Source organism: Palaemon carinicauda, chromosome 7, assembly GCF_036898095.1.
Source record: "Palaemon carinicauda isolate YSFRI2023 chromosome 7, ASM3689809v2, whole genome shotgun sequence".
In the NCBI taxonomy this organism is placed as follows: Eukaryota; Metazoa; Arthropoda; class Malacostraca; order Decapoda; family Palaemonidae; genus Palaemon; species Palaemon carinicauda.
In genome coordinates this window covers 78,525,002-78,540,001 of record NC_090731.1, presented here as the reverse complement: position 1 = coordinate 78,540,001, position 15,000 = coordinate 78,525,002, and the positions used below count along the sequence as shown (strand labels likewise).

General features: G+C 33.6%; 1 protein-coding gene across 2 annotated transcripts in view; it reads left to right on the top strand.

Moving 5' to 3' along the window:
- LOC137643596 (neural cell adhesion molecule 2-like) overlaps window positions 1–15,000 on the top strand; it is a 392,266-nt gene that overhangs the window by 376,787 nt on the left and 479 nt on the right. Inside the window, exons 11-16 of one of the 2 annotated variants that reach the window (XM_068376318.1) lie at window positions 8,700–8,860; window positions 9,826–9,964; window positions 11,995–12,330; window positions 12,826–12,938; window positions 13,247–13,679; window positions 14,293–15,000. The exon at window positions 14,293–15,000 is cut by the window's right edge and continues 479 nt beyond it. In XM_068376318.1, coding sequence (XP_068232419.1) covers window positions 8,700–8,860; window positions 9,826–9,964; window positions 11,995–12,330; window positions 12,826–12,938; window positions 13,247–13,678 — 1,181 coding nt within the window. In that variant the 3' untranslated portion in view covers window position 13,679; window positions 14,293–15,000. Of the gene's footprint in view, window positions 1–8,699; window positions 8,861–9,825; window positions 9,965–11,994; window positions 12,331–12,822; window positions 12,939–13,246; window positions 13,680–14,292 lie in introns of both variants that reach the window. The other variant, XM_068376317.1, reaches the window with a different exon arrangement.

Sequence of the window (15,000 nt, the reverse complement as noted above, 5' to 3'; positions counted from 1 at the left end):
AAGTATTGGTGTTTGAACTTGAAGCCTCCGCATGCCGTATAACTAAATTTCTCGAACCAACCGTGAGACGCCTTGAATTCTTCTGTTGAAGGATTGGTTGAACTCTCCCCCGCATCAGCCCAAGAGCCTGCCGCCTTCGAGTAACAATAGATAGCGCTGGCCTTCTCACATATAATCGCTTCAGGGATCATATCGCATCGCCAGCGTTCCATCTCTTCCAGAGTAGGGCTGCGACGTTTAGAGATGTTGGTGAGGTCCTTTTATGATTTAACAGCTTTAATGGCTGCCTTTTGCTTGATGACCATCGAGATTGTAGACATGTTCCGGCCATATTGTTTAGCCAGATCACACATACGCAGATCACGCTCATTTTTTTCTAGGATTTCTTGTTTTAATTCTAAGGAAAACATTACCTTTTGACTTTTTTACCACTTCTACCACTCACACTAGCCTTCTTAGGACTCATTATTATAAAATAAAGAAGGAAATGTGACAAAAGAATATATTAAGCACTTTTGATTTACGAACCGAACATGGGAGAACCACACGATGCGCAGGAGAACTGTGAACTGACCGGCACGAAGCTAATGGGCGTTAATCCCAACATCCTGCCATCTAGCGGAGTATCCAAGAAACTGTGAGGCTTCGAGAAACTTTGACATCGTATGTTGGAAACTACAACGGGTGTCGAGTCGAATATTTGATCGTATATGTCATTGGATGTTGGAAAATTCGTATGTTTAGGCAATCGTAAGTAGAGGTTCCACTGTATTATTATCATTATTATTATTATTATTATTATTATTATTATTATTATTATCATTATTATTAATACTTGCTAAGTTGCAACCCTAATTGTAAAAGCAGGGTGGTATAAGCCCAGGGGCTACAACAGGGAAAATAGCGTAGTGAGGCAAGGAAACAAGAAAATAAGAGGAGTAATTAACAATTAAAATAAAGTATTCCAAGAAAGGTCACAACACTAAAATAAATATTTAATATATAAACAGTAAAATTTTTAAGAAGATAAGAGGAAAAAAAATAAGATTGAATAGTGTGCCCAAGTGTACCCTCAAGCAAGATAACTCTAGCCCATGAGAGTGGAAAACCATGGTACAGAGGCTGTGGCAGTAATCCAAGACTAGAGAACAATGGTTTTATATTTTAGTGTCCTTCTCCTAGAGGAGCTGCTTAACATAACTAAAGAATCTCTTCTACTCACACAAAGAGGAAAGTAGCCACTGAACAATTACAGCGCAGTACTTAACCCCTTGAGAGAAGAATTGTTTGGTAATCTCATTGTTGTCACGTGTATGAAGACACAGAAGAATATGTAAAGACTAGGCCAGACTATTCGGTGTATGTGTAGGCAAAGGGAAAATGAATCATAACCAGAGAGAAGGATCCAACGTAGTACTGTCTGGCCAATCAAAGGACCCAATAACTCTCTATTGGTAGTATCTCAACGGTGGCAGGTCTCCTGAAAGCTTTTCAATTGCCATAAGGACATCTTTGTTCCTATGATTTCAAATTGAATGTTCTTTTATTTTTTATTTATAACAAACGAAATTGATGTCAGGATGGCAGAGAACTCGAAATTGATCATTCAATTATGTATATATATATATATATATATATATATATATATATATATATATATATATATATATATATATATATATATATATACTTCATGCTTCATAGACCTCAGCCATTTAGGCCTGTGTCTTCCAACTCTTCTAGGGCCTTATGGAACCCAGTTATATATATATATATATATATATATATATATATATATATATATATATATATGTATGTGTGTGTATATATATATATATATATATATATATATATATATATATATATATATATGTATATACAGTATATATATATATATTTAAATAAGCCTTATACTTTGATACATTAATGTTTGGATTATCTTACCGATCACGGGATCAGATCCCCAGGCAGAACCACTCAAAGACAATAGTTTCTGACCAGCCGGAAATCCAATCATGGTCCAGGAAACTTGTAATAACAGTGACATACCACTTAGCCACGAAGAAAGATAAAACGTCAATGACAATTCCTCTGTTCCTATCCCTGTCAAATTCATGTTTTTTTTTTGTACTTAGAATTGAAATCAACCCATCTTCACTATCGTAGCCAAGTGGTTTGTTTGTACTTGGCATTCGATTAATGATAAATTTTGAACATTTGGACGTGTTTTTCATATTCAAATAAGCCATATATTTTAATAAAATAATGTCTGGATTATCTAGTCAACATTGGGATCAGAGCCCTAGTCAGAACCACTCAAAGACCGTAGCTTCTGACCGGCCGGGAATCGAACCATGATCCAGGAAACTTGTAACAACAGTGACATACCACTTAGGCACGAAGAAAGATAAAAAGTCAATGACAATTCTTCTGTGCTTATTTTTGTTGAAGTTAGCTTTTTGTACTTAGAATTAAAATCAACCCATCTTCACCAACTTAGTTATTGGTATGTTTATAGATGGCATTCGATTAATGATAAATTTTGCACAGTTAGACGTATGTTTCATATTAAAATAGGACGGGTCTAGGAAAATTCATCGATAGCAATTCATCGACAATTCATTGACAACAATTCATCGATTTGCAATTCATCGACCGAGCAATTCAGCGATTCATCATTTTATCGATTGACTAGGCATTTTTTCTTTCGAAGAAAAGTTGATTACTTTGGTCATTTAATTTGCATTGCTTTTAGTTTTTTAACTGGGTTGTTTGTAACTTCAGTCATTTAGCTTTCGTCCTTTGCCCTGAGTTTTTTTGTTTTTGTATTAATAATAATAATAATAATAATAATAATAATGATAATAATAATAATAATAATAATAATAATAATGATAATAATAATAATAATGATAATAATAATAATAATAATAATTAATAGAGGTCAAAAAAAAGTTTACAGGAATAAAAGATAAAGTAATTTATTATTCACATAATCCTTTTTTGTTTTGATACAACTATGATCTGCGAAAGAATATGGAAATAAAAAAAAATTCAAAGAAAACGTTAAAATATATAAGTTCAACATTTACACTAATGTCTTGAAAAATTTTGAAATATGAATATCTTTAAAAAATATTTTTTTCATTCAATTTTAAAAGGAAAACTTTTTACTAATTAAAAGAGATGTAATGCGCTAAGCCCCTCGAGTAGTCAATGACAGGCTCACTAACATCGTCGTTCAATACAATTCTTTTTATCTGTTTGGCAGAGTCACGGTATTTCCGCTTTTTCAAAGGGGGCTCTTGTCCTGTAAGGTATATTGTTCAATTTTGGCATTGCTCAATGTTTGTTCCCGTTTGATGCACTCCACAAACTTCCAAATATTAGGATGGTAAGATGTGAGCTGAGCCTCAAAACCCCGATGCCAGCAGCTCTCGACTGAGTTGTTGGTTTTAGGTAGATCTTCCAAAACGGCATGATACACATTTCACATTTCATGTGGAAACTGAGGAGGTCGACGTACTAGTCTTCGATCAGGCCGATCTATCTAAATATCCTCCATGTAATCGACGACTGGTAGTGCTCCAAGAGGTATGACATCACTAAACCCGGCGTCGGTCTCGTACTTTTGCTATTTTTAACTTTTGTTTTTCTGTAAATAGATGAATTGTTGAATCGGTTATTTGCTTTTTTAAAAATTTTTTGTTTTTCTTAAAAGGAAAACCTCGGAATTTTGTTTTTATTTTTTCTGTAAATCGACGAATTGTTGAATCGGTGAATTGCTTGGTCGATTAATTGCTCATCGGTGAATTGATGTCGATGAATTGCTATCGATAAATTTACCGCATACGAAATAGGGATTAATAATTAATGTCTGGATTTTCTTACCGACCTCGGGATCAGAGCCCTAGGTGGAAACACTCAAAGACAATACCTTCTGACCGGCCGGGAATCAAACCGTTGTCCAGGAAACTTGTAACAACAGTGACATAGCACTTAGCTACGAAGAAAGATAAAAAGTCAATGACAATTTCTCTGAATTGGAATCGACACATCTTCCCCATTGTAGGTAATTGGTATGTTTGTACTTGGCATTCGATTAATGATAAATTTTGCCCATTTAGACGTGTTTTTCATATTTAAATATGCCATTTATTTTAATACATTAAAGTCTGGATTCTCTTACTGGCCTCTCCCAAACCATCTCTATCTACCCCTCATCATGACCTTATCCACCCGTGGCGCTGGAGTAATTTCTTTTATAAACTAGTATCATTTCTAACCCTGTTCTGCCATTTTACTCCCAATATCCTTTTGAGGGCTTTGTTCTTAAATCTACTTAATCTATTCGAAATTGTTTCATTGTCATACCATGACTCATGTCCGTAGAGTAACACCGATCTCACTAAACTGATATATAGTCTGAATTTTAGATGTAATTTCAGTGGATTTCATTTCCAAATTTTACTTAACCTAGCCAATGAGTGATTTTTTTTTCTATCTTGCACTAAACTTCAATTCTATAGACCCTATATTAGAGATCATAATTTTTAAATACTGAAATAATTCTACCTTATTAATCCTTTCTCCTTCCAATGATATTTAATCTTATATTGCATAATTCGTTCTCATCATCTCTGTCTTTCTTCTATTTATCTTCACCCCAATTGTGTGATATTTCATGCATTCGGGTAAGCAAGCATTGCAAATCCTGCGATGTTCCCCTAACAAGAACAACATCATCAGCATACTCTAGGTCTGCTAAATTTCTATCACCAATCCAAGCCAATACTTTTCCACCATATTTAACTGTTCTACGCATTACAAAATCCATGAGGAGGATAAACAACATAGATGACAACATATTCCCTTAGAGTACTCTGCTGTTCACTTGAAATTCATTTGATAGGACTCCATTAACATTTTATTCGCACTTGCTATGCTCACGAACAGACTTCATCAAATTTACATATTTAAGAGGAATTCCATAATAATGCAGGACTCTCCATAAAATTGACCGGTGCTCACTATCAAAGGCTTTTTCATAGTCCACAAATGCCATCAAAAGTGGATTTCTATATTCTACAATTGCTGTACAACTTGTCACGAAATGACAATTTGATCAGTGCAACTTCTACCTTTTCTAAATCTTTCTCCCCAGTCTCTTTAGAATAAGCATATTATATATTTTCATAACAACTGACGTAAGTGTTATGCCTCTGTAATTAGTGCAATCAGTCAGGTCTCTTTTTTTTTTTTCATTTTAAACAACTCTCCTAACTCTCATTCATCAGGTTTTGCTTCTTCATGCCACATTCTACAAAATAATCTTGTAAGTAGCCTGCGAGTCACTTCATTTTTGGCCAGTATAATCTCGGCAGTTATCCCATCATATCCATGGGTTTTTCGTCTGTTTATTGTTTTGAGGATAGCTTCGATTTCAAACACTTTGAATTCATTCATGAGCACATCAAGGTCTTCATTAGCTTCAGGCATATCAATCAAATTGTTCCTTTCATATCTCCCATTCATACCTCACTAAAGTGTTCCATCCAAAGTTTTCTTTCTTCATCTTCTGTTGTTATAGCAGGTTCATCTCTCTTTTTGATGGGTATATACTTCTACTTCTTTGCCCCATTCGAGATTTCATTAAAATTCTATGAGCAATTCTTACACTATAGCCACTTCCTGAATTCATAGATTTGTTAGCCTTATCTGCTTTAATATCTAAATATTCTCTCCAGTTATTCTCGGTTTTTCTTTTGACATCACTATCAATAATGGAGTACTTAGCATACTCTACCTTGTAATTTTCATTACTTTTTTGAAAAATTTCAACAATCAATTTCTGTCTTTGTCTCCTTTTTATAGTCTCCCAAGTATCATTTGTTATCCATAATGTTGAAAAACATGTAATTTTAATAGGAAATTCCCTGTAAAAATATATTGTTGTCAGCCGTATTTCAGTAAAATATAGGCGACCATAATTTTACCTTAATTTGTGATTATCTTTTAAGGGTTGGTGACCGTAATATTTTTTTTTTCACGTCAATATATCCGGTTTTAAAATGATAAAAATCCTAGAATAAATGTTGCCAGGCATTTGCCATTTTATTTAATACAAATGTTTAACAGTGCATGTCTTTCTCCATGTAACTGCGTGTCCCAAGACTTCATTACCAACTGACTGATATTTGTTCTTAATATCACACCATTCTTCATTAATTGACTGTTCTTCGTCTCATAAAGTCTCTAAGACTGCAAATCGATTTTTACATTCAATTGCAAATGCTTCCCTGTGCTCTTCTTCTAAAAGCTTAGTTGCATCAAACATAGGTATTCTATATACCTTTCTGTTGGGTACTTTCAGTTTTAATCTCAGTGTGGCAATAAGGAGCTGGTGATCACAATCAATATCTGCACCTCTATGGCTTCTTACATTTCTCAGAGTCATCCCTCTCTCTTTCAAAATGGCAAGGTGATCTATTTGATTTTTGTAATCGCCACATGGTGAAGTCCATGTATACTTGTGAATGTTCTTGTGTTGAAAAAGAGGACGTCCAATGACAAGATTGTTTGCTGAACAGAAACTTATGAGATGCGCTCCATTTTTATTTGGACACCCATCACATTCTCTGTACCTTGATTATTACTTCCAAATTTAGCATTGAAGTCGCCAATTACAATTTTCATATATCACTCTAGGATCTCATCTATTACACTCTGCAGTTCTTCCTAGTATTCATCTTTCCTTTCTTCGGAGGGGAATCATTATTTGTTGGGCATGGCAGACTATAATTCTCATATTGCACTGCTTTGATTTGAACTTTACTTATAACAATTTACTACAGCTCTGCCTTTTCTGCTGTAGGTGTCATTATCATTCTTACCCCTTCTCTTCCAACTCGATCTGATATTCCTGAGTAGACATATATATATATATATATATATATATATATATATATATATATATATATATATATATATATACATATATATATATATATATATATACATATATATATATATATATATGTATATATATATATATATATATATATATATATATATATATATATATATATATACACACACACACACACACACATATATATATATATATATATATATATATATATATATATATATATATATATATATATATATATATATATTACCTTGGTCTAAAGTTTCCTTACCAATCCCCTTACAGTGTGTTTCACTTAGGGTCAAAGTATCCAAACCATATTTCATAAATTCAATCTGCACTTGCTTAATCTTCCCAATCTGATTCATTGTTCTAACATTTCAATGATCTATTTTCAATTTTTCATTAGTATTTAATAACCGGGAGATTCTTAGCACCTCGCTACGCCTGGGACTGGGGCCATTCTTTCATCTCCTCCTTCCATGGTTGAATAAATCCATAGAGGATTCATTAGCAAGATACATCAAAGGATAGCCAGTTCCTTGGGATGTACAGTGCCTATCTAATTAATGCAAGTGACCCCTGCCGATCCATACTAATTTTATTAAGATCAACCGCCAGGCATCATGAGTAAAAGCCGTAGAGACAGTTTATCCATAGCCTTAAACCCAATTTTTCACTCTCCTACGAGTTACTTCATCGGATGTAGGGGGGCATTTCTCCACACCCAAAGCTCCCATTACTCCACCAAGGTGCTCATCCGCTTATACGGCAAACATGGATTGCTAAGATATACTGCCTAGCAAGGTATATATATATATATATATATATATATATATATATATATATATATATACATATATATAATATATATGTATATATATATATATATATATATATATATATATATATATATATATATATATATATATATATATATATATATATGTATATATATATAGCCGCATACAGAAAGAATCCTGGCAAAACAGCAAAATTAATGATCAGCATATTTGATAATTGCTGCAGTCATCACATTACTATAATACCATTCAAATGTCTGTTACTATTATTTTCAATGAAATGTCTGCACTATTTTCCAATGGGAATTGCGTTTGTGATCATTAGAAGTTATAAACAGTGGATGCCATTTTATAAGATTTTCTTTTAGCCAATTCACTTTATAGCTAGAGAACTTTGCCACCTGATCTTTCAGTTTATATTTATCTGAAATTTTGTGTATCATTTATACATTGTGGCCGTGTTAAAGTTATTAAAAAAGATAGCACGTTAAAGAATTCATCACACCATCATTAAATCATAATTATGAAACTTCATAAATACTTCAAATATAGTTGGTTGATTTCCGAAACAACTTATGCGAAGCTAATAGTTTGATAAAGTGTATTTTACTCGTTGTTTTGAAAAGTTAACAGGAATAAATGAATAATATTTGTAGTGAATGTTCATGGAGTTTTTTTTATGTACACAATGAGTTCTTTCAGAGCTTAGATTAATTCAACGGTTTTAATAAGTTTAAATCAGAGGTTCTTTATTTCATGGGAGTAGAAAGAGATATGATGGATAAAAATTTACAGTTTTGGTGAATTTGCTTCTGTTTTTTTTTTTTTTTTTTTTTTTCATTGACGAATGACTTGCCTAGGAGAATATAATTTTCTCTCTCTCTCTCTCTCTCTCTCTCTCTCTCTCTCTCTCTCTCTCTCTCTCTCTCTCTCTCTCTCTCTCTATGAATATTTTTTTCCTACAGGTATCCCGGATCCAGTGCATAACTGCTCAGTATTCAACTTGTCAGTGGAGCTGGTAAACGTGAGATGTGTGGCTGGATTCGACGGGGGTTTGGAGCAGACGTTCATTCTGGAATTGTACGACCCACTCACGAATAAGCTGGTAGCAAACACTACCAATGGAGTGAGTATACAAATGACCAACTCCGGTAAATTTGCGGGGCTGTTCCTGGGGCTCTCTTTATTGACACAATTGTGTGAGACTTAATGGTCAACTTCAATTAGTTTTCATGCATGCTGGCATAAGTGGTTGCCTTAATAAACAATATGTATTTTTGGACTAGATGTCAGGTCCCATTCTCCGTTTGCAGAAAAATGTATTTATAACCTCTCACTTATGATCTCATTTTATGGATATTGTATTCAAATAGTCTAATCTTGTAAATAATGGATATGACAATGGTAGATATCTTTTTATGGTTCGGAGTTACATCTTGCATCACACCATCGTGCCAACAGTTTTCATATATCTAAGTGGGGAAACCTTAACGAGGCGAAAGAGTTTGTGTGCCGCTATGATCAGCAAGCTGTACTAGCCAGAATCACTCATATAAGGTTTGTTTTTATGAGCTATCAGGTTAAAATCTCCTACCATCACCAATCCACAGTGGTCAGCGTAGTGATAAAAACTGGCGAGACACCAGACATATGAATTAAGAAATGTCTGATGTCTTTGTCCTGATGTGTACTGGGAACGGCGGAAGTAGTTGTTGTTGTACACACACACACACACACACACACACACACACATACATACATATATATATATATATATATATATATATATATATATATATATATATATACATACACATGTTACTGGTTGCACATATCTTTTTTATCTTAGTTTCCATTCACTTCAGATGACCAGCTATTTTCGGATTACAGACAAAAAGTATAAGTTTTCAGGAGACTGAATGCCTCTTGACCACACTGAAATTTGACCCACCATCTCCCAAGTGAGACGTGTTTCTAGGATTGATTTGCGTCGTCCAATTATCGTTAAATTAAATAACAATACATTTCCAGAAACTAGTAAATATTTTCCTAAGTTATGGTTGTTCCTTTATTTGCCAATGCATTTTCCAGCTACCAACATTTTCGATATCTGGTCTACCACCTGGCATGACGTTCATGGGAGTTGTGTACTCCACCAATGGAAAAGGACGAGGCGAAATGGTGAACCTCCAGGTGTACACCATCAAGGATGTGGCAGAGCGACGCACAGGTAAGAGTAACACAACAGTTATCTTTGCTTCCATCTGCTGGGCATTCAACACCACATGCATATCATATCTGATTTGTGATGATACCAGAGAGAGAGAGAGAGAGAGAGAGAGAGAGAGAGAGAGAGAGAGAGAGAGAGAGAGAGAGAGAGAGAGAGAAGTATCACTAATAAAACGGTATTTTTGAAATTTTGATTTCATTAGAAATAACATTACTATGGACATGAAGAATATCTTATTTAATTTTGCAAATCGCCTCCATCCACTAGATAACTCTCCCAAGAGACGTTTTGGTTTCATAACGAGATACATCATACCAATCCTGACCTTTTCCCATAATAAAGCCATTAATTCCTTATATGCTCATCCCACTAACATCATTGCAAACTCCATCTCCGTAATTATACCTACGGTTATCTTGTTATTCCATAGTCTCCAATTCAAACTTATAATTCTCAACTTTTCTTTGTCAAAAAATAAACAGATTCTTCCATTCATTTTCTTCTCGTCCTCATTTCCATAAGTTTGGACTTTCTGTTATGTCGCCACACAATATATAGCAACCATTTGTTTACGCATTCTTTTTCTAAATTCATTTATGCATATTGTAATATTATTTTCACAAAAATATAACAGTATTTTCAATAATGAAACTCATTTAAAATACATTTCAATAAGACTTTCCATGTTCACATTCTCCTGGAAACAAAGTTATGCCAACAACGTCATGTCTTTCCCTATTGAATACCCTTTAGATTAAATCACATATTACCAGCCATTCGTATTCAGTTATTCACAGCCTATGATTAAACAACAACCTGGTTATTGCTGCTAATGTTATCAAATTAATTAAAGACCGTTCATGACAGGCAGAGGTCTTTGTCTAAGAGACATACCATATATACATATATACAAGCTAGGACCAGGGAGACCGAGGCAATGGCTGCTCATGGCTGAGCAAGTAGACCTGTAGGCTGACCCAAATCGGCTATCCATAGCTCAAAAGGACGCCTTTGTTTCAGGCAATACTAGAAACTATCGGGCTTGAGCCGGGCTCGAACTTCAGCCAAAAGATTGAGAGACGTATCCAATAGCCTTTCATGAAACATAAGCTACTTAAACCTACCAGTAGTTTAAACATAATCTAATGACTCCAATAATTTCCTGGTCCTTTTTAGAAACATAATTTATAATTAATACACAGCAAAAACAATATAAAAAAGATGTATCTTCATTATGCAGAGGCACACTAAATTAAGTTACTTGCTTTTGCAATCGTTGCAGACAATTCATACCGCGTAAGTAAAGCGATTCTGTCATTGAACCCAAAATGGGCGTAGGAGTGAACTTGTTTCTGCTGGAAATAAGTAAATTTTTATTTTCATTTTATTGAATTGCTTCCTATTGTCACAAAAAGTTCTTTGTAAGATGTTAAAATTACATAATATTCTATTTATCATAAATCTTTGGATGTTATCTATGATGATTTTTTTTTGCAATTACATCTTTATATTTTAGAATTTTATTATGGAAAAAATAGCTATTTAGCAAATGTGATTTTTCAAGAAAGCTTAACTAATAACTGAAATATTAGTATGGAATAGGAGTAAGAACAAAATTAACACTTCAAATGAAAAGTTTAAAACGCAACAAAAAGACAATAAAACATTTGCGTTAAGGTGCTACAAAGGCTTGAAAGTAGAATGTATTTATCTCCATTTACCAGTTATTCTTATATTTCTGAAATCCAACCTGAGGTTCTCTTCTTTCACTCATCTGGATTCGCTTCTTCCTGCTTGCCTCATGCAGGCCTGATGAAAGGTATACGTGTTTACCTTCTTTAGCTGGACCTTATTCCAATGAGTATCATCTTCACTCGTGGAATGATTCTTGTCTAACAGTCGAATCTAAATGATTGCAAGGAATTCAAGAAGCGTAAGAGGCCACTGTGGCTGCTAAAATTATTTATTATAACCTCTATGCATAAAAAAGAGTTTTAACAGTTCCAAATGGTGTTTATTTCTTTGTGCAGCTGCGGTGAAGCCATCACCAAAAGGGAACTTGACTACTGAACGCGTAAACGTGACCCCAATACTAGCTGTAGTGTCAGGAGTCGTAGGAGGGCTTACAATCGTGGTTATTGTAATCTGCGTGGTTCTCAGAGTCCATTTCGGAAGGAGGAATAGGCACGATGCCCACCTCCCCCAGGGTATGTCCGGATGTCATCGTGATCCCGGCGACGGAGTAGTGGACGAGGTACCCCCGTGTCCTGCCAAGATCATAAACACTTCCCTAAAAGAAGTTCCTCCTCCACCAGCATCCCCAAAGGATGGGGATGAGAAGAATCCGGATGTTATTCCCCAATCAGGTAATCTAAAGAAACTAGACATGTTTTAAAGGTTCAGATACTATGGAGGACTTACTAGAATTTTTGTCTACTTTACTTATATATATATATATATATATATATATATATATATATATATATATATATATATATATATATATATATATATATATATATATATATATATATATATATATTTGTTGATAGAGTTATATTCACTTTATGTAATTTGGTATTCATATGCATCTACATGTGTTGGCCATGCTCCAACCAAACTATTTAAACCATTCAATACAACAGTTTATTCTCTAAAATAAAACTATGTTAGGGCCTCTAACATTTCTCTGCAAAAAAAAAAAAAAAATTGATTTTTCTTTGTAAATTGACAATACTAAAAAAGTTAGCATTAGTCAGACGGGCTGCAAAACAGTCTTCATTCTAATCGTATTGTCATATTTTCTCATTCAAACCACATTTGAATAATTAAAAAATATCATTATTTTCCTCGGCCAGCAGACTCCGACTCATGGCACATCGAAGGTGTTAATACGATAAGCTCTTCAGCATTACCAACGTCGTATGCTTCCTTACCTCGTTCTGCTCACATGTACAGCCAGCCTAACTACCAGGTGAGTGAACCTTAATGAGAATATTTGAATTTTTCTAGACCAGATAACATTTTATCTGTGAAATAAAAACAAATCAAACTTTATCACCACAATGTCAGATGGAATTGTTTCCAGTTTTTATAGTTTTCTTTCAGGTAACAGAAGATGGAAATAGCCTATATCAATGTTAAAGCCAAATACTGTGGTCACAAGTAACTAATAATCATTGCAGTAAGTATTTTTGGACGGTTTTACAGACTTATCTAACTTACTTTTAGACAGCATAAGAGTTTGTCGTTAGAAACTGAAGTCAGTTCGATCTCTTCCAGCAAATATGTCCCGGAACTAGTGACGTTAATTACGCTGAATTGATGCTTTGTGGTCCCACCACGACAACCACCAACCCAGCAGGAACTCCTGTTTCGCACCACAGAGACACACAAGGTGTGGTCTACACCACTCTAGACCACAAACACTTTCCGAACCCGTATCCCCACAGCCACGCCCAATTTCCTCACATAACTTCAGCCAATAACACCCCTAAACATAGCCTTCACCAGATCCCTTCGTCCCACAGCCATCTCCCTCAAGTGCCCACGCACAGCGCTCATCCCCAGGGCTCCCCACATATGGCTCAGGATGTCACTTGGGCTCACTCCTCGACTTTGGGTCGAAGGCACTCACTTAGGAGGGACGTTCTCCACCATGACCCGGAGGCCAGTGTTCCCCTAATGCCTAACCAAAAAGAGAGCTCTGTTTAAGGTGAGGCTATTTTCAGCAAATTCACTTTGCATTAAGCACTATTTGTACAATATTACATTTTCATTAAAACAAATAATCTTTGCTACATTTATAAAACTTTTTTTTCAAGTGTATAGATTAAGTATATATATATATATATATATATATATATATATATATATATATATATATATATATATATATATATATATATACATATATATATTTACACACACACACACATATATATATATATATATATGTATATATATATATGTATATATATATATATATATATATATATATATGTATGTATATATATATAAATATATATACTGTATATATATATATATATATATATATATATATATATATATATATATATATATATATATATATATATATATATATATATATATATATATATATATATATATATATATATATATATATATATATATATATATATATCGTAATCATTGGTGAAGACTTTTTAAATTGAAAATATGCAAAGTAATTTAATGCACGAATTTTATTTTACTTAGATGGAAGAAAAGAAACAACGGAAGAAAAAAAAATGTTTCCATATTTGAAACGTGACCTAATTTTTTTTTTTTTTTTTTTTTTTTTGCAGGTTGATGATCTAAGTGATGGCGGTTACTTGGGCAGTGTTTGGTCGTCAATTGTCTTAAATAGATGTTTATATGTTCTATCATTTACAATCTCTTAACTATGTACTCAGAGGAAATAATTTCAAGAACATGAATGTTGTGATTTACGTTAATTGTTTTGGAATCTGTTCAGTGTCTGAACAACTGCGTTGAGTGCTCAGTGATGTTGGACGCCAGAAATATGTCTAAAGGGAGGTGCAGTGGAAGGAAGGTCTTGCAAAGGATCATCTTATCAGCACGTGATAATACCTTTTTGGCATTAGCAGTCCTGTATGTTCTTAAGCGTTATGTGAAATGGCATCTGTCTGATAATGTCGATTTCTATCTGGGTTTGGATAATTCAGCTTAAGTATGTCTTCCAAACCTAATCTATTTTGTTTCAGTTTGTTTATTTTCTTAGATAAAAATTACTTCTACCACCGTCGCTTCTTAATAAATTTATTTTAAAGATTGACCAATTGTGAAACGTACTATGTTTAATTCTTTCCAACAAAGTGCGAAGTAGATTTATCTTTTATAATTACTTTTTATTTCTAATTATATAAAGAAGCTCACAAAACTAATTTACGTATAATACGTATATGTGAGGTATCAGACAAGAAACCTTAAGTCGATACATGACCGAATAGCGTATTCTATCTTTTTTATTCAACTTAAGAAATGTCCCAATT